Source organism: Entelurus aequoreus, linkage group LG05 (genome assembly GCF_033978785.1).
Source record: "Entelurus aequoreus isolate RoL-2023_Sb linkage group LG05, RoL_Eaeq_v1.1, whole genome shotgun sequence".
In the NCBI taxonomy this organism is placed as follows: domain Eukaryota; kingdom Metazoa; phylum Chordata; class Actinopteri; order Syngnathiformes; family Syngnathidae; genus Entelurus; species Entelurus aequoreus.
The window spans coordinates 80449788-80474213 of NC_084735.1; the positions used below are offsets into that span (position 1 = coordinate 80449788).

The 24426-nt window shown below is 38.0% G+C and overlaps 2 protein-coding genes across 3 annotated transcripts in view; both read right to left on the reverse strand.

The window, feature by feature from the left end:
• The window catches only part of LOC133651091 (neural cell adhesion molecule 1-like), an 881445-nt gene that overhangs the window by 599536 nt on the left and 257483 nt on the right, over positions 1-24426 (reverse strand). The gene's annotated exons all lie outside the window — the stretch shown is intronic.
• The window catches only part of LOC133649970 (neural cell adhesion molecule 1-like), a 616992-nt gene continuing 601497 nt past the window's right edge, over positions 8932-24426 (reverse strand). The window contains exons 13-14 of the mRNA XM_062046685.1: positions 23393-23563; positions 8932-9095 (exon numbers count right to left, since the gene is read on the reverse strand). Coding sequence (XP_061902669.1) covers positions 8932-9095; positions 23393-23563 — 335 coding nt within the window. The remainder of the gene's footprint in view (positions 9096-23392; positions 23564-24426) is intronic.

Sequence of the window (24426 nt, forward strand, 5' to 3'; positions counted from 1 at the left end):
TCACGGCGGGCAAAATGTTTTCTTCTTCCTAAGGGGGGGTGTGCGTAATAGAAATAATTGAAAAGCACTGCATTAAAGGAAGCGTCCAAACGTTTAGGAAGTGAAGTGAATTATATTTATATAGCGCTTTTCTCTAGTGACTCAAAGCGCTTTTACATAGTGAAACCCAATATCTAAGTAACATTTAAACCAGTGTGGGTGGCACTGGGAGCAGGTGGGTAAAGTGTCTTGCCCAAGGACACAACGGTAGTGACTAGGATGGCGGAAGCGGGGATCGAACCTGTAACCCGTCCACTCTACCAACCGAGCTTAGGAAGTACAGTAGTACCACAACTTACGAGCACATTGCGATTCACGACCTAGCTCATAAATCAAAACCCTCGTATCTCAAAGCAGCCCTCCATTGAAATGTATTTTAAATCAGCAACATTTTAACATGCAACATGGCTTGTGAAAACCCTTAAAATTTTTTAGATAAGAACAATTGTTTAAAAAAACATTACAATAGCAGTTAGTACCACCAACTATAATAATTTAATGAAATAATGAAATAATATTGTTCAGCATTAACTTTTGGTATCGGACTATTGCTGTGTCTCTGTCTAGTGTTGCCTAGTCCACTTAATTTAAGTCACTTGTTTTCATACAGCTTGTTTCTTTTGTGACATATGGCAACGCCGTCTTCCACGCGTAACAATAGGAACTAAGAAATCGCTGTTTATGTTCCACATGGGCACATTTTGAATGATGGACTGAAGATGTTAAAGTTGAAAACAAGTGATATCAACGGTAATGACTGACAATCCTGTTTGTTGAGTCAGGACGAGACAGAACAAATTTAAACACGCCAAACAAAGTATTTGCAGCTTCTTAATATTTTTTTGGATACAGGTTTGTCGTTTGGACGTTTGTGGCTGCATGCTGTGTCAACTGTCGAATCAAAACTTACGTCTGTTTCTTCTGTCGAATCAAAACTTAAGTTTGCTTCTTGTGTAAACGAAGCAGCGTGTAACAATATATTCTGTTACAAATACTACTCCAACCGACGGGGAAAATGCTCGTAACCTAAGGTGTGCTCTCAACGTAGAGCTGAGAGACAGCCCGTATCTCAAATTACTCGTAAGTTAAGGTACCGTATTTTTCGGAGTATAAGTCACTCCGGAGTATAAGTCGCACCGGCCGAAAATGTATAATAAAGAAGGAAAAAAACATATATAAGTCGCACTGGAGTATAAGTCGCATTTTTGGGGGATATTTGTTTGATAAAACTCAACACCAAGAATAGACATTTGAAAGGCAATTTAAAATAAATAAAGAATAGTGAACAACAGGCTGAATAAGTGTACGTTATATGACGCATAAATAACCAACCGAGAACGTGCCTGGTATGTTAACGTAACATATTATGGTAAGAGTCATTCAAATAACTATAACATATAGAACATGCTATACGTTTACCAAACAATCTGTCACTCCTAATCGCTAAATCCCATGAAATCTTATACGTCTAGTCTCTTACGTGAATGAGCTAAATAATATTATTTGATATTTTACGGTAATGTGTTAATAATTTCACACAAGTCGCTCCTGAGTATAAGTCGCACCCCCGGCCAAACTATGAAAAAAACTGCGACTTATAGTCCGAAAAATACGGTACTCGAAAATTGAGGTACCACTAACTAGTTAGTCCACTGACTAGCAACGCACGGTTTTGCACGCTTCATAATATCGTCGAACGCGGCAGCGGGCTTGCGATGCATTTCAAACCTATTCCGCCTCCCCGGCTCACCGCCACGACAAGTCGTATCCCAAACCAGCTGATCCCCAAAAGCACATTTTTAGCGGTGACGTTGGTCAACTGCAATGACGTCAACCTTTGAAAAAAAGTCAAAGATACAATTTTGCGCAGAGAAAACAGACATGTTACCATGAATGTGATACATCCTGGTTAGATACGCTGCTGTCACACACAAATCCATACTGTTATTGTCACTCCAAATGAGGAAAAACCCTCATTAACAAATTGTCACACTTCAATTTCAATGCAGTTAGCGTTTGATTGTTGTGCTAACAAGACAAGCACACTGCACAACCGGGGATACTCACTAAGCGCCATCGTGGTGGAGACAATAAGGGGCGGAGCCTCTGATGTAGCTGGAAGATGGTGAGAATAAGATGTTTTTTGGGCGTGGCTGGGACATTTTTTTGTAACGCGATGAAAAAGCTTGTTTTTAGCATGTATTAGCACGTTAGCATGTAACTGTCACTGCACTTTGTATTACTAAATATAGTTAGCAAAGTGGAATTCTGTCAATTATTATTACAACAGTATATAGAACATTTATTTTCCGAATTAGAATCATTTTATGGATTTTTTTTTAAATTTGTACTTTTGTTAAGTAGTTTCCAGAATAACTGTGGACTGATGTGTTAGTACAGGGGTGTCAAACTCGTTTTCATTGAGGGCCACATCGCAGTTATGATTGCCCTCAGAGGGCCGCTTGTAACAATGAGTAATATATGAATATACATGTGAATATACATTGTTTTACATAAGCTGCAAAATAAATATTTTAATTTTACTTTAAAAACTGGCAGCTCAATCACCAGAATTGTACAGTAAAAGCAGTGTTTTTTTTTTTTACAGCATATAAAAAATGTAATAAATGGAATGGAATAAAAAACAATACCACTGTTTTTAGCGGTAAAATTCAAGCAACAGAGCTGCCAGTTTTTTTTGTTTTTTTTTACCGTAAAATCTTGTTGTTTTAATGTTTTTTTTGGTTTGTTTTTTTAATGTTTTAGTGTCTTACTGTATATGGAAAAAAACAGTACCAAAGTTGATTTTACGGTAAAAAAAAACTATACCGTAAAATCTATTGTCAATTTTACAGTCTACAATTTCATTGATAATTTGTTTTGAAATCATAAGTCAAGCAGATATTTAAGTACAGTATTTATCTTTATTTTAACAAAAAAATATATAATATTTTGATTTTGATAATATTGAATTTTAAAAGAGATGCAATTGCATGCATGTCAAAAGGGAAAAAAACAAATATATTTAGTAAGAAAATATTAATGCGTATTAATTCCAGGCTTTCGCGGGCCAAATAAAATAATGTAGCGGGCCAGATTTGGACCCCGGGCCTTGACTTTGACACCTGTGTGTTAGTATTACTATATTGACAATAGAGATTATGAGACACCCCAAACATTATTTTAACAAATGTATTTTTTTTCCCTCTTGTATTTGAATTTTGAATTGTAAAAATATATATTTAAAATGCGGCTTTAACTCATGTTAAAACAATACAAAAATATCAAATTAATTACAAAGAAATAAATACAATATAATTACTATTTAAACACATTAATAAGAGAATAATCCTCATGTTTTAGTTTTTTTAGACACCAAGGATGCAAAACAAAGCCACTTTCTGGATTTTCCGAACTATGCGCAAGCGGGACTTAAATGTATCATAAAAAAAAAGCGACACATTTTTGTTTAAAGCGTTGAGATTGCAATAAAGGACGGAAAATAAATGAAAGCAGCGCACGAGTGCTAACGAGAAGGTCTTTAAATGTGAACCTTAAGGGGGGATTTTTAAATGCAAAGCTTTTAACATTACGAGCACTTCCTTAAGATAATACACCTCCGTTCCCAGAAGTGTATACCTCATTTGAAGACCTCGCTCAACACTAACGAGCTGAAATTGCTGCAGTGCACAAGCGTGACTTAATTTGTACTACAGACAGATTTCTAGTAAGGAATGAAGGGAGGGTGCGCTAAGTACTACTGTACGCTACGGGCTACGCCGCGCTCGGATCAATCTATCAAGCTGCTTAACAAACCTGAACCTGCCGCATTAGAAAAATGGAACTCAATGCCATCTGGGAAAAATAGTGAATTGACATTGGGGGCGAATGAATTACATGGAATGTTCTTCTCATTCGATACTCTCGAAGCTCGTTTTTCCAGGGGTGAAAGGTGGGGGAAAACTAAGCAGGCGAGACGGACAGGAGACTTACGTGTGAGAGAAAAGCCTGAGCGGTCCGATGGAATAACAGATGGAAACCAGCGTGAGATGCAAGCGAAACAAAAAAAAGAAGAAGAAGAAGAAGAAACAGAAATAGTGAAATGAGAATGGGAACGGGGAAAGTACGTCTTTTTATCGGAATTACCGACTGATTAGGAACAGAATAGATGGATGCAAGACAGCTAACAAAACAAAACGAGTCCAATTAAGAAGGTCCAAAGGAAAACTCGGTAGTGGATCGATATGCAAAAAGAATATAGAACGTAGAAAAAAATCTTAACTCGGGTATAATCACCTGGAACTAAAAAAAATTTGCAAGACATTTTGTCGCTCAACTGTCCGTGTTAACAACGTTGTTTTGAATTATTAGTTGAAAAATGTACTGAGTGCCCTGATAGGTAAAAACGACTAAAAAGCAAAACAAATGAACTACAGAAAATACCTTGCACATACTGTTTGTTTTCTAGGCTAACAAAGCTATGTTGACACTGTCGTCTCGATCTTTTAATGTACAAACGCAATGCGCTACTTGGCAAAAAAAACAGCACAACGTACTGAAAGGTAAACGCGACTAAAGCAAAACATTTTAGCAGAAAGAAATGAACTACATAAAGGGAAGCGAATTATATTTATATAGAGCTTTTCTTGAGTGACTCTTTACATTGTGAAACCCAATATCTAAGTTACATTTAAACCAGTGCGGGTGGCACTGGGAGCGGGTGGGTTAAGTGTCTTGCCCAAGGACACAACGGCAGTGACTAGGATGGCGGAAGCGGGGATCGAACCTGCAATCCTGAAATTGCTGGCACGGCCACTCTACCAATGGTGCTATACCGCCCCACCGAAAAGTACCTCTTAATCCCAGCAGTTTGTTTTTGAGGCCAAACTCTGATTACTCGTGGAAAAAATGCACCGCGCTACATACCAAAAACCAGCAGAGTGCGCTGATAGGAAAAGACATATACACATATATATATATATATATATATATATATATATACACACTACCGTTCAAAAGTTTGGGGTCACCCAAACAATTTTGTGGAATAGCCTTCATTTCTAAGAACAAGAATAGACTGTCGAGTTTCAGATGAAAGTTCTCTTTTTCTGGCCATTTTGAGCGTTGAATTGACCCCACAAATGTGATGCTCCAGAAACTCAATCTGCTCAAAGGAAGGTCAGTTTTGTAGCTTCTGTAACGAGCTAAACTGTTTTCAGATGTGTGAACATGATTGCACAAGGGTTTTCTAATCAGCTATTAGCCTTCTGAGCCAATGAGCAAACACATTGTACCATTAGAACACTGGAGTGATAGTTGCTGGAAATGGGCCTCTATACACCTATGTAGATATTGCACCAAAAACCAGACATTTGCAGCTAGAATAGTCATTTACCACATTAGCAATGTATAGAGTGTATTTCTTTAAAGTTAAGACTAGTTTAATGTTATCTTCATTGAAAAGTACAGTGCTTTTCCTTCAAAAATAAGGACATTTCAATGTGACCCCAAACTTTTGAACGGTAGTGTATATATATATATATATATATATATATATATATATATATATATATATATATATATATATATATATATATATATATATATATATATATATATATATATATATTTTTTTTTAGCTAAAACAAATGAAGTACAGAAAATACCTTGTAAAATACCGCCGTTTGTTTTTTAGGATAACATATTGACCTACATCGCGAAAACCAGCAGATTGCACGGATAGACAAAATAAATGAACTACAGATAATTACCCGTAAATACCGCAGATCATTTTTTGGGCTACAACAAGACAACACGGACGCTTGGGAAAACTCGGCAAAGGGTGTTTGGATGCAACATACAGTACAGGCCAAAGGTTTGGACACACCTTCTCTTCTTTCAATGCGTTCTCTTTATTTTCATGACTACTTACATTGTAGATTGTCACTGAAGGCATCACAACTATGAATGACCACATGTTATGTACTTAACAAAAAAAGGTTTACGATGAGCTTCAAGCAAGCCTCTTAAAGCTCATCGAGAGAATGCCAAGAGTGTGCAAAGCAGTAATCAGAGCAAAGGGTGGCTATTTTGAAGAAACTAGAACATAAAATATGTTTTCAGTTATTTCACCTTTTTTTGTTAAGTACATAACTCCACATGTGTTCATTCATAGTTTTGATGCCTTCAGTGACGATCTACAATGTAAATAGTCATGAAAATAAAGAAAACACATTGAATGAGAAGGTGTGTCCAAACTTTTGGCCTGTACTGTGTATATAGCCTATCCAAACAACCTTCCTTAGTCATGGCGCAAACAAAAAAAAATGCAACCAACACAAAATGTGAACACACGGTCACATAACACAACCTGCTCACTGAACCTTGTGAATTTTATAAAAATAAATACAAATTACACTGATTTAATCCATTATAACGCATGATGGGGAATGCAGTAGTAATGTAGTGTAATTGCGTCATAAAGGTAAATGCTACAAAACCATAACACAGGGGTGTCCAAAGTGTGGCCCGGCGGCCATTTGCGGCCTGCAGCTAATTGTTTACCAGCCCGCCACACATTCTGCAAAAATTGCAAAATTGATAATATTGCAAAAATTTAAAAAAACATTTAAAAATAAGTGGAATGCGGTGAAATCTAACAAGAAAATGTTGCAATATTGACACAAAACTGCCATGCAGGCTGTTTTTTTTCTTTTGTCTTTGTTTATTTTTCCTTTTTGTGCAATTGCTAAAAAAAAAAAAAAAAGACAAAAAATCTATGTTATAATGAATTATTACTTAAAAAATATCACTTTAAAATGTTTTACGTGGAAAAAATATTGCATATATTGTGTGGTTGCCATATAAAAACATCAAAGTTTTATTTGACAAAAGAGCATAATACAAACAAAATAATAGTTCAAACGTAAGATCGACAGATATATCTGAAGTTGATCTCGTAATTTAAGTGTTAAAAGTTAAAAAAAACCTAATAAAAATGTATCACTTTATGAGTGGGGGACCTTTTGGATCCCAAATATATTTAGTAGGATTTTATTTAACATTTCACTGTGATTACTCAAAAATATTAAATAATTAAAATCAATGGTGTCCTGCATTATTGATCTTTTAAGGCTCTAATACTAAATACTGCATTACTGCATATTTCAGTTTTACTATAAAAAAACAAAGTTGTCTTTGACAGAAAAGTCATAAAACCTTTTTTTTTTTTTTTTTTACTTTATATCAACCTGAAGTTGGTATAGAGATTCACTGTAAGCGTTAAATAAAAAAAATAATAATTTGACTTATTTTTTATATTTTAATGACTGAGACCCTTTATGGCCCCCGGGAGCCCTAAAGGTTAAAAAAAAAAAATCCATATATTTTGTTAAGGTTTGAAAATGAAAAATATCAAAATGGCCCCCGCATGCTTAAATTTTTCCGTGTGCGGCCCTCGGTGGAAAAAGTTTGGACACCCCTGCCATAACATTTTGTATTAGTTGCATTTTTTATATTTGTTTGCGCCATGACTAGGGAATGTTGTTTGGATTGCGTCATAAAGGTAAATGCTACAAAACTATAACTCCTGGGCATTGACCTGAATAACTGAAAACATGTTTTATATTCTAGTTTCTTCAAAATAGCCACCCTTTGCTCTGATTACTGCTTTGCATACTCTTGGCATTCTCTCAATGAGCTTCAAGACACCTGAAAGGGTTTTTACTTCACAGGTGTCGTAGTTTTGATGCCTTCAGTGACAATCTACAATGTAAATAGTCTTGAAAAAAACCAAAAAAAAACGCATTGAAATGAGAAGGTGTGTCCAAACTTTTGGCCTGTACTGTATATATAGCCTATACATACATGTGTACATATTATATGAATATAATGGATACATAATTATAATAATTGGATATTATAAGTGAAATTTCAACTCCTACCTTGTTTACTTCTGTGACGACCCCCTTAAAGTTTTGTAATCAAATAGAAATTTCAAGCAGCTAAAATACGCCAAACATGGATACGTGGAGACAGAGTTTTGCATTTTCCCCATCATGTATTCTAATGGATTACATCTGTCTATTTTAAAAAAAAAATAACATTCACAAGGTTCAGTGAGCAGGTTGTGTTATGTGTGACCGTGTGTTCACATTTTGTATTGTTTGCATTTTAGTTTTTTTGCGGCATGACTAGGGAAGGTTGTTTGGATTGAGTCATAATGGTAAATGCTACAAAACTATAACTCCTGGGCATTGACCTGAATAACTGAAAACAAGTTTGATATTCTAGTTTCTTCAAAATAGCCACCCTTTGCTCTGATTACTGCTTTGCACACTCTTGGCATTCTCTCAATGAGCTTCAAGACACCTGAAAGGGTTTTTACATCACAGGTGTCATAGTTTTGATGCCTTCAGTGACAATCTACAATGTAAATAGTCTTGAAAATAAAGAAAACACACTGAAATGAGAAGGTGTGTCCAAACTTTTGGCCTATACTGTACTTTATAATACTTAATTTGTGTGTGATCACCCAAAACTATGAAACAAATCCATGCATTTTCTTCACTGGAGGACGCCGAGAAAAAACAATGACAGCAACTAATGACTGGAAGCACACGACTGAAAGCAAGTTTTTACCGATTAACTGATTTGGAATTGTGTCGCTCGGCTGTTCGTATGAACTATGTCAGCTATGTTATGCTTGCAGTCTCAATAAGATTGCAAAATAGGAAGTACAGACAAAAAACAGCGAGATACAGTTGAAAGCTAGCTAATATTGCTTTAATGACATTGCACCACAATGTCTAAAACCAAGCATTTAGAAAAAAGTAAGGACTGAAATCAAGATTCTGCGTATATAAGCTTGGTAAGTATGTAACCGGGCGTCAATTATTGCGGAGGGCTCAAAGTGAGGACGGAGTACATACGGACTGGCTTGGTCTGGAACGTGCTGGTCGGGCTGCTCTCGCCTTCGCCTTTGCCGTTGATGGCGGACATCTTGAGCTCGTAGGTGGTCTCGGGCTTCAGGCCCCCAATGGTGATCCGGGTCATGTCTGTGGGAGAAAAAAGTTATTCAAAGTTACTCACAAAAAATACATTCATTTGATCTTTTTCCAACATCAAACAAAATGGCGATAAACAACAAAAAAATCGGAATTTACAGTGCTTGACGTCAACGTAAAAGTAAAGTTGGTTGTTTTACGTTTGGGGAACAGAACCTTCTGTTCAGAACTATGTACCTACGACTAAAGACCAAAGACCAAAAGCTAGTATTCACTGCAGAGGTTATTAAATAAACATCCCTTACGCGTAAAATTCGAGAAAAAAATAGGCCTACACTGCAAAAACTGAAATCTAAGTAAGATTAAATATCTCAAATAAGGGTGATATTTGCTTATTTTCTGTCTAATAAGATAATTCTTCTCACTAAGCAGATTTTATGTTCGAGTATTTTACTTGTTTTAATGGTTTTGCTCCTAAATGATCTCAGTAAGATATTGCAGCTTGTTGCTGAGATTTGATGACCTATATTGAGTAAAACATGCTTGAAACTAGAATATCAACTGATGCAAAGCTATGTCATCAACACTCACAAGTATAAAACTACTTTTTTAAAGTATTCATTTCTTATTCCAAGCATGAAAAAAAAAATCATGACTTTGACACAATTGTGTCTCATATTAAAACAGATGACGGCCAAATGGACTTTGCTGTTTAATTTTCAATGAAACAATAGAAAATACGTACTCATATAGTAGTACAGTTGTTATTAGTGAGAATATACTTATTTGAACGTATTTTTGGGTTCATTGAGGTTAGCTAATTTTACTTGTTCTATTTTCTTGTTCTATTGGCAGATAATTTTGCTTAGTTCAAATAAAATACCCCGTTTTTTTTTTTTTCTCTTGTTTTTGAACACTGACTTTTTGCAGTATAGGGGTGTCAAACTCGTTTTCATTGAGGGCCACTTCGCAGTTACGATTGCCCTGAGAGGGCCGCTTTTAACAATGAGTAATATATGAATATACATGAATACAACAACATTAACAATATTTTATTTTTTTACATAAGCTGCAAAAAAAACCATTTACATTTTACTTTAAAAACTAGCAATTTTACAGTAAAAGCAGTGTTTTTTTTATATTTTTTTACAGCATATAAAACAATTGAATAAATGGAATGGAATAGAAAAACCATACCACTGTTTTTAGCGGTAAAATTCAAGCAACAGAGCTGCCAGTTTGTTTGTTTTTACTGTAAAATCTTGTTTTAATGTTTTTTTGTTTGTTTTTTAATGTTTAAGTGTCTTACTGTATATGGAAAAAAAAACAGTACCAAAGTTGATTTTACGGTAAAAAACTATTCCGTAAAATCTATTGTAAATTTTACAGTCTACAATTTTTTATCTTTTTTTTTCTACAATTTGATTGATAATTTGTTTTGAAATCATCGATCAAGCAGATATTCAAGTATGGTATTTATCTTTATTTTAACAAAATAATATATAATATGTGTATGTTTAATGCATGCAGTACATGGTTTTGAATGGGGGAAAGAACAAATATATTTAGTCAAAAAAAGATTAAGCATTTTATTAATGTATTATCATTTCCAGGCTTTCGCGGGCCTCATAAAATAATGTGGCGGGCCAGATTTGGACCGCGGGCCTTGAGTTTGATACCTGCGCCTTATGCAAAACAAACGACTACTGCAGAGCTCCCTTGTTTTATATACGTATTACTAATCCTAATCTAAGTCATTAAGTTTTACGAATATACTATATAGCAGTGGTCCCCAACTACCGGGCCGATTGGTACCGGGCCGCACAAGAAATAAAAAAATAAAAATAAAAAATAAAATAAAAAATATATTTTTTTATTAAATCAACGTAAAAAACACAATATATACATTATATATCAATATAGATCAATACAGTCTGCAGGGATACAGTCTGTAAGCACACATGATTGTATTTCGTTATGGAAAAAAACCCAACACATTTTACGCTTTAAGACACGGTTAGCGAGCTAGCGGCTAATAACTATCCGCAGTGTTGTTACTCCTTCTAAATCATTAATCCTTGTCTCCATGGAGACAAGTCAAGCACATCTCTTTCAAGAATCATCCCTGTAGGACGAGTTAAAGCTATTTTTGCTTCAATACACTCCGCAACACATCGGGATCATGACTTTTGGAGTATTAAAATGGTCTGAAGTTGTCAAAGTCAAAACAAGATTGCTCTATGACCAAACATCAACCATTAAGACAAACAACTTAACTTTGAACACATTACATACAAATGAATGAAGGTCATACTTACTCAACAGCCATACATGTCACACTAAGGGTAGCCGTATGAACAACGCCAACACTGTCATAAACACGTGCCATATATTGAAACCAAACTTAACAACAATGACAAACACATTTTGGAAGAATATTTTGACCGCAACACAACATAAACACTACAGAACAAATTCCCAGGATTCCCTGCAGCACCAACTCTTCCGGGATGCTACAATATAAACAAACACTATTGGTGGATCTACACCTAACATCCACTGTGATGATACAAAGTACAAGAGCTATCTAGTCCATACTACTTTGATTACATCGATATTTTTAGCATCACAAAATCTTCTTTCGATTTTTTAAAATTTATATTATGTTTATAAACTCAGGAAATACATCCCTGGACACATGAGGACTTTGAATATGACCAATGTATGATCCTGTAACTACTTGGTATCGGATTGATACCCACATTTTTGGTATCATCCAAAACAACAGAAGAATAAGTGATTATTACATTTTAACAGAAGTGTAGATAGAACATGTTGAAACAGAAAATAACCAGATATTAACGGTAAATGAACAAGTAGATTAATAATTCATTTTCTACCACTTGTCCTTAATAATTTTGACAAAATAATAGAATGGAAAATGGCACAATATGTTACTGCATACGTCAGCAGCTAAATTAGGAGCTTTTGTTTGTTTACTTATTACTAAAAGACAAGTTGTCTTGCATGTTCACTATTTTATTTAAGGACAAACTTTCAATAAGAAACATATGTTTAATGTACCTTAAGATTTTTTGTTAAAATAAAGCCAATAATGCATTTTTTTGTGCTCCCCCTTTATTTAGAAAAGTACAGAAAAGAAGCGAAATACCTTTTGTTACCGGTACTGGTACCAAAATATTGGTATTAGGACAACACTACTTCTAAGTAAAAGTGTCTAATTTTGCATATTCGTCCGGAAATTTTCTCGGAATGTCTCGAAATTTGTTACGGTCAAGAATTCGCACTGCCACCATTGAGTTTGTATGTCTCGCTACTCAAGTTGTTCTTGGAATATACTGTATATCTGGGGATGTTTGACGGTATTATAAGTAGTTAATGGCCTACTGAAAGCCACTACTACCGACCACGCAGTCTGATAGTTTATATATCAATGATGAAATCTTAACATTGCAACACATGCCAATACGGCCGGGTTAGATTAGTAAAGTGCAATTTTAAATTTCCAGCGAAATATCCTGCTGAAAACGTCTCGGTATGATGACGTTTGCGCGTGACGTCACGGATTGTAGAGGACATTTTGGGACACCATTGTGGCCAGCTATTAAGTCGTCTGTTTTCATCGCAAAATTCCACAGTATTCTGGACATCTGTGTTGGTGAATCTTTTGCAATTTGTTCAATGAACAATGGAGACAGCAAAGAAGAAAGCTGTAGGTGGGAAGTGGTGTATTAGCTATACCATTGGCCTGTGGAGAACTGGGACAACAGAGACTCTTACCAGGAGGACTTTGAGTTGGATACGCAGACGCGGTACCGTGAGTACATACATGTATATACATACAGATGTAGCTGCGGCTTCCAAACATTTGATCGCTTGCCCGTACGTGCGTGCCGCTATGTGCATGTCTCGTACGTAACTTTGGGTACTTTGGGGAAATATATGTGCTGTATGAACTTTGGGGAGGTGAACGGTACTTTGGGCTGTGTGTTGTGCGGGTGTTTGAGTTGTATTGGCGCGTTATATGGACGGGAGGGGGGAGGTGTTTGTTATGCGGGATTAATTTGTGGCATATTAAATATAAGCCTGGTTGTGTTGTGGCTAATAGAGTATATATATGTCTTGTGTTTATTTACTGTTTTAGTCATTTCCAGCTGAATATCAGGTCCCACCCGCCTCTCACAGCATCTTCCCTATCTGAATCGCTTCCACTGCCCTCTAGTCCTTCACTCTCACTTTCCTCATCCACAAATCTTTCATCCTCGCTCAAATTAATGGGGAAATCGTCGCTTTCTCGGTCCGAATCGCTCTCGCTGCTGGTGGCCATGATTGCAAACAATGTGCAGATGTGAGGAGCTCCACAACCTGTGACGTCACGCTACTTCCGGTACAGGCAAGGCTTTTTTATCAGCGACCAAAAGTTGCGAACTTTATCGTCGATGTTCTCTACTAAATCCTTTCAGCAAAAATATGGCAATATCGCGAAATGATTAAGTATGACACATAGAATGGACCTGCTATCCCCGTTTAAATAAGAAAATCGCATTTCAGTAGGCCTTTAACACAATATTTTGCAAATGCGTTTCTCTTGGAAATTGTGTGTAAATGCTCGTGAATCCATCACAGCATATTGGTCTTACAGTTTAACTTTGATTGTGGTCGTTACGATAGTCCTGTGAACGATATCGTAGCTTTTGTAAAAATAAAAAATAAACTGACTGGATGGACTTTAAATCACTTAACGGACATTGTTGCTATTTAACGGTTCAAATGAGTAGAATATAATTTTAGTGGTTCTCTTCTTCACAGCGTCGGATAAAAAGCATCATTGTGTTTCTTTGCCCCGGAGCAATGTACGGTGTTGGATCATATGAACAAGTAGTACACAAACACTTAGCACCAGTCATATTGTGCATTCCAGTCAAGTCGTGTCTCTGAGCGGAATATTAAACACAGTCAACGGTTTGGCCTCGGGGCAAAACAACATTTTTAATTTTAACGATTGTTAAATCTGAATGTATTTTCAGTAGACCCTCACAGGACACAACATTAGGTACATCTGCACAATCCAGACGTCAAGACGGTAACGCTCAATCTGATTGATATTGTTGCACCGAATGTTGGGGGCCTGCGAGGGACTTGGCAGTACTTCTTTCAAACATGCGATGGCAGCCACGCTTTGTGTGGAAACATCCAGCAGGAACAGGAACACCTGCTTGCTCTCCAGAACAAAGCCAGGTCCCTTAAGGATGACTTTCTGTGTGCTATGTGGCTCCATGATGGCATTTTTGCTGACATATGAAGTTGCGTTTACAGTATAATCCCTGCAGAACCTCATTATGTGCTATTTGTGGTACTGTATATCACACCTTTGTACACATTTTGTCTTAGACTGCAAATGCTGTCTCCACTAAAAACATTTCAAAAACCTAACACTCATATTTGTTGGTATAATTGTACACAAATAAACTACTGTATTTTCCGGACCATAGTGCGCACTGCCGAAGAATGGTCTATTTTCGATCTTTTTTCATATATAAGGTGCACCGGATTATAGGGCACATTAAAGGAGTCATATTATTATAATTTTTTGCTAAATGTAAAACACTTCCTTGTGGTCTACATAACATGTAATGGTGGTTCTTTGGTCAAAATGTTGCATAGATGATGTTTTACAGATCATCTTCAAGCCGCTTTCTGACAGACGCTTCCGGATGTGCCGTTTTGGGGGCGGTCTTATTTACGTGGCTCACCTTCGTCCTCTTTGTTGTAGCGGTGTAGCGTGCAAGGACGGGAGTGGAAGAAGTGTCAAAAGATGGCGCTAACTGTTTTATTGACATTCAGACTTTACTTCAATCAAACACGGAGCAGCATCTTCTCATCCGGAAACAACAACAAGGTGTGTCCCGTGAAAAACCGTCCGACCGGAACTCTCTAGTAACTTAAAGTTCCTTGGGTGAATAATTTAAACTCACTACACCGGTATGTTTTAGCGCTTTCATGGCGAGTTTACTGACAGATATAAGTAAGAACTTTACACTACTTTATATTAGAAATGGCAACATCGGAGGATGAATGTCCCATAACAAGAAGATAGATACAAAGAAAAAGCTCATCGACTACGGTGTCGGCACGGACTACAAAGGCGGACTCACGCAATTTTTCAGGATTTATGCAGATCCCAAATACAGATCAGCAGGTACCAGAAGGTAAGGAAAGTTGCCTTTGCATAATATTGCGAAACAAAATGCAAGATAATATGTCTTACCATATACACACACCATAATAATACTCGTATGTTTAATGCGCCGACAATCCATCAAGCTTATGTGGCTCACCTTCGTCCTCTTTGTTGTAGCGGTGTAGCGTGCAAGGACGGGAGTGGAAGAAGTGTCAAAAGATGGAGCTAACTGTTTTAATGACATTCAGACTTTACTTCAATCAATAACGGAGCAGCATCTCCTCATCCGGAAACAACCACACCGGAGATGTGTCCCGTGAAAAACCGTCCGACCCGAACTCTAATAACTAAATTTCCTCGGGTGAATAATATAAACTCACTACACCGGTATGTTTTAGCGCTTTCATGGCGAGTTTACTGACATATATAAGTAAGAACTTTACACTACTTTATATTAGAAATGGCAACAGCGGAGGATGAATGTCCAATAACAAGAAGATAGAGAAAAAGAAGAAGCTATTCGGCACGGACTACAAAGGCGGGCGCGTGCAATTTTTCAGGAAAAGATTGAGCTAACTGTTTTAATGACATTCAGACTTTACTTAAATCAATAACGGAGCAGCATTTCCTCATCCGTGGCTCACTATTGCAATAACAACGCCGGAAATGTGTCCCGTGAAAAAATGTCCTACCGGAACGCTCTAATAACTAAAGTTCCTTGGGGGAATAATGTGAACTCACTACACCGGTATGTTTTAGCGCTTTCATGGCGAGTTTACTGACACAAATAAGTAAGAACTTTACACTACTTTATGTTAGAAATGGCAACAGCGGAGGATGAATGTCCCATAACAAGAAGATGGAGAAAAAGAAGAGGCTTATCGACTACGGCTTTGGACGCGCGGACATTTTCAGGACTTATGCAGATCCCAAATACAGATCAGCAGGTACCAGAAGGTAAGAAAAGTCGCTTTTGCATAATATTGCGAAACAAAACGCCAGATAATATGTCTTACCTTATACCACACACCATAATAATACTCGTATGTTGAAGCTCAGTACAATCCATCAAGCGGTGCGGTTTCATTGCTTACCAAAGTCGTACTAAAACATTTTGATTGATTTTTTTAACGGCGTGTGTAATGTTCTATATTATCAATGGAACATATAAAATGTTGGTGTTGTTTATTTGAGTCATATTGCAGTCTACACGTATCTCTTGTGTGTGACTTCCATCATATTGCAGTCTACACGTGCAGTATCTCTTATGTTTGACTGCCATCTACTGGTCACACTTAACATTTCACCATGTACCAAATAAAATAGCTTCGAGGTCGGTAAACAAAACCAGGATTATTTCGTACATTAGGCGCACTGTCAAGTTTTGAGGAAAAAAAGGATTTTAAGTGCGCCTTATAGTCCGGAAAATACGGTAATTGTGTACTTGATTCTTTTAACGGGTGTTACTAATTAATGGAAATACAGTAGGATGTGACTACAATTCAAGGAAATCCAGGTATCACGTCCTGGCATGGGGGTGGTGTTGGTGATACCAAAATGCGGAGGCAGGAAAAGGCTTGCAGGTAAGAAAAGTATGTAATCCTTTAAGCAGGCAAAAGGACGGAGTCGTGCCGCTGGGAAAATCATGTACACAAATGCAAATCTCTACGCATAGCATGAGCAAAATCATGAAACGTAAACTGCAGTGTATAGCTAATATGAGACGTGAACAGCAGTACAAAACTACATAAAGCCCTCTGATTGTGATCAGCGACATTGTACTGATCACCATTCAGAGGCAGGTGTGTGCAATCAGCGTTCCTAGCAACTAAAAATAACTAATGGGGAAAGGACACCAGGTCTTGCATTTTTATTTATTTTTTTGCATTCGTCCACGGAGCGTATTACGTTTGTATGATGTAATCTACTCTTGGTCACATTTAAACTACTGCAATGTTAAAGGCCTACTGAAAGCCACTACTACCGACCACGCAGTCTGATAGTTTATATATCAATGATGAAATCTTAACATTGCAACACATGCCAATACGACCGGGTTAACTTATAAAGTGCAATTTTAAATTTCCCGGGAAACTTCCGGTTGAAAACGTCTAGGTATGATGACGTATGCGCGTGACGTCAATCGTTGAAGCGGAAGTATTGGGACACATTGTATCCCAATACAAAAAGCTCTGTTTTCATCGCAAAATTCCACAGTATTCTGGACATCTGTGTTGGTGAATCTTTTGCAATTTGTTTAATGAACAATGGAGACTGCAAAGAAGAAAGCTGTAGGTGGGATCGGTGTATTAGCGGCTGGCTGCAGCAACACAACCAGGAGGACTTTGAGGATAGCAGACGCGCTATCCGACGCTAGTCGCCGACCGCATCGATGATCGGGTGAAGTCCTTCGTCGCGCCGTCGATCGCTGCAACGCAGGTGAGCACGGGTGTTGATGAGCAGATGAGGGCGGGCGTAGGTGGATAGCTAATGTTTTTAGCATAGCTCTGTCGAGGTCACGTAGCTAAGTTAGCTTCAATGGCATCGTTAGCAACAGCATTGCTAGGCTTCGCCCGGCGGTACAGCATTAACCGTGTGGTTACAGGTCCAGGGTTTGGTAGTATTGTTGATCTTCTGTCTATCCTTCCAGTCAGGGGCTTGTTTCTTTTGTTTCTATCTGCATTTAAGCACAATGCTATCACGTTAGCTCCGTAGCTAAAGTGCTTCGCCGATGTATTGTCGTGGAGATAAAAGTCACTGTGAATGTCCATTTTGCGTTCTCGACTCTCATTTTCAAGAGGATATAGTATCCGAGGTGGTTTAAAATACAAATCCGTGATCCACAATAGAAAAAGGAGAAAGTGTGGAATCCAATGGGCCCTTGTACCTAAGTTACGGTCAGAGCGAAAAAAGATACGTCCTGCACTGCACTCTAGTCCTTCACTCTTACGTTCCTCATCCACAAATCTTTCATCCTCGCTCAAATTAATGGGGTAATCGTCGCTTTCTCGGTCCGAATCGCTCTCGCTGCTGGTGTAAACGATGGGGAAATGTGAGGCGCTCCACAACCTGTGACGTCACGCTACTTCCGGTACAGGCAAGGCTTTTTTTATCAGCTACCAAAAGTTGCGAACTTTATCGTCAATGTTCTCTACTAAATCCTTTCAGCAAAAATATGGCAATATCGCAAAATGATCAAGTATGACACATAGAATGGATCTGCTATCCCCGTTTAAATAAGAACATTTCATTTCAGTAGGCCTTTAATTGAATTCAAGGCGGCTTTCGGGAGCTGACCTAATATTGAAGGAATACATGTTAGCGGTATAGTATACCATACAGTACAATACAACACACAGTCCTTAGAGTACTTGTGTTTTTTTTGGTTTTTTTTTGCTTAGTGCATCTTTTTACATGACAGGTGGCTCTCAGGCCCGCGAGCTGACGGCAGCCAGCCTGTCAAGGCGCTGACAGATACGCCCCATGCGGCAAGCAGGACAGGAAGCAGGCAGATATGTGAGAGCCTCCGCGCCTCGGCGGGGACGGGGGCTATTATCTGGAGGCCTTGAGCCGACTGTCATCTCAGCCTCGCTGTTGTTGGCCAGACGTCTGCTGCAGCGCTGTCATGTTTGGATTAGCGCCCGGTGATAGCTCAAGTGTTATCTGCCCTTACTTCCCTCGCGTCGAAGATTTAGGAAAGACGAGGGGGGGGGGACTAGAAATAATAAATTTTTGTCTACATATCTACAGAAAGTTGACATATGACAAACAGGGTTGAAAGAGGGGAGAGTTTTATTTTTGGTTCCTTCCCAAAAACACTACAACTCATCATGTATTGCCATAATATCAAGTTGAAGTTCATAAAAAAATGCAACAAACAAACAATTGCATGCTTGCTGTATTAGAAATACATTGAAATTAACCCAGGACTAGATATGTATTTCCTATAGGGATAGGTACTGTGCATATTTGAACCGATACAGTAGCGACTTCTGGTATTTGCTCAGTGGCCTTGTGGTTAGAGTGTATCGGTAGGTCGTTGTCATGATCCGTGGTCCGAATCATGTTTTTGTTATGTTCTGTTAGTTTTAGACTCCACTTGTTCCTGTTTTTGTGCACCCTTGTTTGTTTTAGTTACCATGGCGACTCATGATTTTCACCTGCCTCTGGTGTTCGGGACGCGCTCCTGTTTCCAATCTAGAGACAGTCGCCCTGGCGTCATTGTTTGTCTCATGCCCGGACTACGTAAGTCGTGTTTATTTCATGCCACAGTTTCATAAGTTCTCTATGTCCTTAGTCTATGCTAAGTATTTACTTTAACTCCAAGTGCTGATGATCAGCGCGCTGTGCTTTCGCCTTGTTTTCCGTTTTTGTACCTTTTTGAGTTTTGAGAATTAAATCATGTTTTTACCTGCACGCCGTTTGCATCCTGGGAGAACAAACCTCGCAGCAAGCTGCGAACCCCCCGTCGTGACAGTCGTGAGTTCAAACCCCGGCCGAGTCATACCAAAGACTATAAAAATGGCACCCGTTGCCTCCCTGCTTGGCACTCAGCATCAAGGGTTGGAATTGGGGGTTAAATCACCAAAAATGATTCCCGGGCGTGGCCACCGCTGCTGCTCACTGCTCCCCTCACCTCCCAGGGGGTGAACAAGGGGATGGGTCAAATGCCGAGGGTAATTTCACCACACCTAGTGTGTGTGTGACTATCAGTGGTCTTAACTTTAATTTGGGAATCGATACCAATTTTCAGCGGTACCTATTTTTGCTACTTTTGTGTGTGTTAATAAATATGAATTGTTTTTAACAATTACATTATTTTTTTTATAGCAATATTAAAAAAATAGCTGATAATGGTAACCGCTGTCAAGTTGTTTTTTGAGTCTCATTTGCAAATGTTACATTAAGTTGCAATTACCGTCGAAAGTCCAAGACGGCAGTAGTATATAGTTTATGGTGTTCTTTGTTGCGCCCTATAAAGTGGTAATAATGTAAGTATAGTACTTATTACGCACCAGCTTTTTTATTGTAACGTGCATCTTACTTGCAGTTTTCATTAACGAATTTGGAGGTGTTGAAATCGCCATGTAAAATCACTAATGCTACTAAGTAGCGTGTCAATAGCAAAGCCTACTTATATTGGCATCAAGCGAGGCACCAGATATGTATTTCCTATAGGGATAGGTACTGTTCACATTTGAACAGATACGTCAACATTTCCTGGTAGTATTTGGGAATCGATACCAATTTTCAGCGGTACCAAATTTCGCTACTTTTATGTGTGTTAATAAATATAATTATTTTTAACATTTAAATTATTTTTTTTATAGCAACATTAAAAATGGTAATTGCTATCAAGTTGTTTTTTGAGTCTCATTTGCAAGTACTACATTAAGTTGCAATTACAGTTGAAAGTCCAAGACGGCAGTAGTATATAGTTTATGGTGTGTTTTTTGTTGCGCTCTATAAAGTGGTAATAATGTAAGTATGGCACTTATTACGCACCAGGCGTTTGATTGTAACGTGCATCTTACTTGCAGTTTTCATTAACAAATTTGGAGGTGTTGAAATCGCCATGTAAAATCACTAATGCTACTAAGTAGCTTGTCAATAGCAAAGCCTACTTATATTGGCATCAAGCGAGGCACCAGATATGTATTTCCTATAGGGATAGGTACTGTTCACATTTGAACCGATACGTCAACGTTTCCTGGTAGTATTTGGGAATTGATACCAATTTTCAGCGGTACCAATTTTTGCTACTTTTATGTGTGTTAAGAAATATAATTGTTTTTAACATTTAAACTATTTTTTTATAGCAACATTAAAAATGGTACCTGCTATCAAGTTGTTTTTTGAGTCTCATTTGCAAGTACTACATTAAGTTGCAATTACAGTTGAAAGTCCAAGACGGCAGTAGTGTATAGTTTATGGTGTGTTTTTTGTTGCGCCCTATAAAGTGGTAATAATGTAAGTATGGCACTTATTACGCACCAGGCGTTTGATTGTAACGTGCATCTTACTTGCAGTTTTCATTAACAAATTTGGAGGTGTTGAAATCGCCATGTAAAATCACTAATCCTAATAATTAGCGTGTCAATAGCAAAGCCAACGTATATTAGCATCAAGCTAGGGTATCTTTGGAAAAGTGGAGCCTGACTTTACTTACGTTGGAGCGTTTTTGAGTCAATTTGCTTTGTTGGCATTGGAAATTGCTAAATTACCTACAGGTAATTTTGTTTGGCTGATACCGCTCTCAGTGCTGCTGGAGTGATTGCCAAGTGCAGAAGTGCGAAGAGCCGATTGAGTCGGCAACCAGACGTGACCTCACGAGCAAACCAGATACGGAAACATGGCACCATTTGATTTTACGTGAATCGGTGGGTACCAGATTCGGTGTCCATCCTTAATTTCCTGACCTCATTTTAAACTTATTATACTACTTAATTATATTACAATGATTACACAACCAAAATAGCACTGACTCAAGTGCAAAAAAACAGAAACGTATTTTAATTTGAGCACCAAATTAAATCGCAATTCCTGCACTTGCCTCAATTTCTGCAGAAGTCATGCATTATTCACTGATAAACCAGCACAATGTGAAATGGAATAGCTTGTGGACATTTTAAGAAGAAAAAAAGAAAGCAAAACAGAATGTGCTTGATAATTGGATGGCTTTTTACTTTGGCCCCTTGTACCACCCTTTTAAAAAACATACAGTTAGGCGCCTAAGTGTTTTTTTTGGGTGTAATCCTGCTAATAGGGGTGTGGCGATACAGTTTTTCCACTTCCGACATGACACCGATATTGCCGCCTTGATTATCGGCCGATACCGACAGTCATCTGATACGACAACAGCCTGAATCATAGACTCTTTTATTATTTTCTGGTGTGAAATGTTTGAAAAGGCTTGATCAAGTGAAATTAGTCAAGCAGAGAAACACTAACCTATTTATTATTAACTATTTGGAATGGGCTTTTGCTGTCTTTAAGTTGAAGTGGAGTGGTAATTGTTTTTTTGGGTTTTTTTGGCGACACCTAGTGGCCACAATAATTCATTAAGTTAAGCTTATGACGCAGTAAGTTGAGTAAAACGCCCACATTTGGATGCTGGATACTTTGTTTTTGTAAGTAAGATGCAACTATAAATATTAAATGATATTGACAAATAGGTTTTAGACTGGCTTATTGTCAATTAAGCACACTTACTGTGCTATTGTGTGCTCAGTTGTTGTGTACCTGCTAGCTCCTAGCTTAATTGGTATCGCAAATCTTAATTATTAAAAATGTTTCCAAGAAATGATTTTAAAAATACGTTTTTTAGGACATTTCGCACTAACTTGTTGCACGTATACCTATAGCCCAACATGTTTACTTTTACTAAATGAAAATTAATAAAAGTCCAGATGGGGCAATCCAGGGGTGTCAAACTCATTTTAGATCGGGGGCCACATGGAGAAAAATCTACTCCCACGATAACTTAAAAACAAAGACAACTTCAGATTGTTTTCTTTGTTTAGAAATAGAACAAGCACGTTCTGAAAATGTACAAATCATAATGTTGTTGTTTTTTTACCCCTATATGTTGCGAATAATAGTATTCTATCTTTGTTTGTCGTTATTTATACTTTCTAAATAAATTATGTGAAAATGTTCATCAGTCAACTCATTGGTGTTCATTTTCAATCTATCAAGATAAAAAATAATAATACCAAAATCCAATTACAGGATGTTATTTAGGTAATTTGCTCATTTTCCTCGACTGGTGCACTAACATCATGTAGTTTATTTTTTTTCGCTTTACATAGGTAGCATCATCTACAAAGATACAAAGATTTGCTATTGCGACATCTAGTGGACACATTTAGAACAGCTGTTTCTTTCATTCAAAAATTTCAGCTCGTTTTTGTACTGAGCAAACTCATCCTGGGGGCCGGATAAAACCTGTTCGCGGACCTGATCCGGGCCACGGACCTGATCCGGTCCGCGGGCTGTCCGTTTGACAACCCTGAAGCCATTGTGCCATTGTACAAAATCCTGACGCTATTTTGTACACATTTCACTACTACTCTCTATAGTTGTAACCTACATATTGACCGAAACCAAGCGCCCCCTCGTGGTCGGGCGAGGACGTGCGACTCACCCTCAGTGGCATCGTACTCCATGGTGGTCCAGTCGTGGTGCCTCTGCTTGCGCCACACCAGAAGGTACTTGATGATGGGCACTCCGCCGAAGGAGTCGGGCTCGTCAAACTCCACCACGGCCGAGCTGGAGAAAGGCTCCACCTGCTGGATCTCCGGCGAAGACGGCACCTCTGCGACACACAAGGTAACTTTGAAGTCGAGGGACACGGACAAAACAAATGCTTGCAGGATTGCAAAGTACAGCATCCTTTAAAATGTGGAAGTAGTCATTGTACAGCTTTTATTTTTAAAATGACAGGGAGCACCTCTCTACATAGCAACTGACAGAAGAGTGGATAGTGCACCCCCCCTCCCTCAATTTTGTCACGTTTCATGTGTCGGGTAACCCGTGACAAATGGGGCCAAATAAACCCCCTTCCTATTGAATCTGTTTGTCACTTTGACTCAAGTTTGCAAAGCCATTTTTTCATCGGTATGTTGGCGTATAATATAATAATAATCAAAATAAAGGGCCAATATATTTATACGGTTTCACAATTACAAGTGGCCCGTTGAGGCAGCCGTAAATGCATTGTGGCCAACGACGAAATTACTTTTGACATCCCTGTTGTACGGAAGGTAATTGACCGGTGCCGGTAGCACTCGTGCACCCTCAGACACCACCATACTTGCAAAACTATCTTCGTACTCTCACGTGTTGTCAGCTATTCAGACGATAACGCCTCTGCGTTCAGTCAGTGGCTAGTCAGTCTATACTGCTATACAAGCTGTAGGTGCTATTCAAGTGGCGGCCCCGAGGGCCAAATCCGGCCTGGGAATGACACCATAGTTCAGTTCAAAACATGGGAGACAAGCATTTGTGCAGGAAATTACAAAAAACACAAGAGTGCTCCTGTTGTATAGAGGAACATGGACCACTGTGAACACATTGGCAGATAATTGCATTTACATTTTAACCTTGCTTGCAAACAATAGAACACTGGGGTCCAAACTTGTACATATATGTAATGATAACTTGAAATACAAAGGAAAG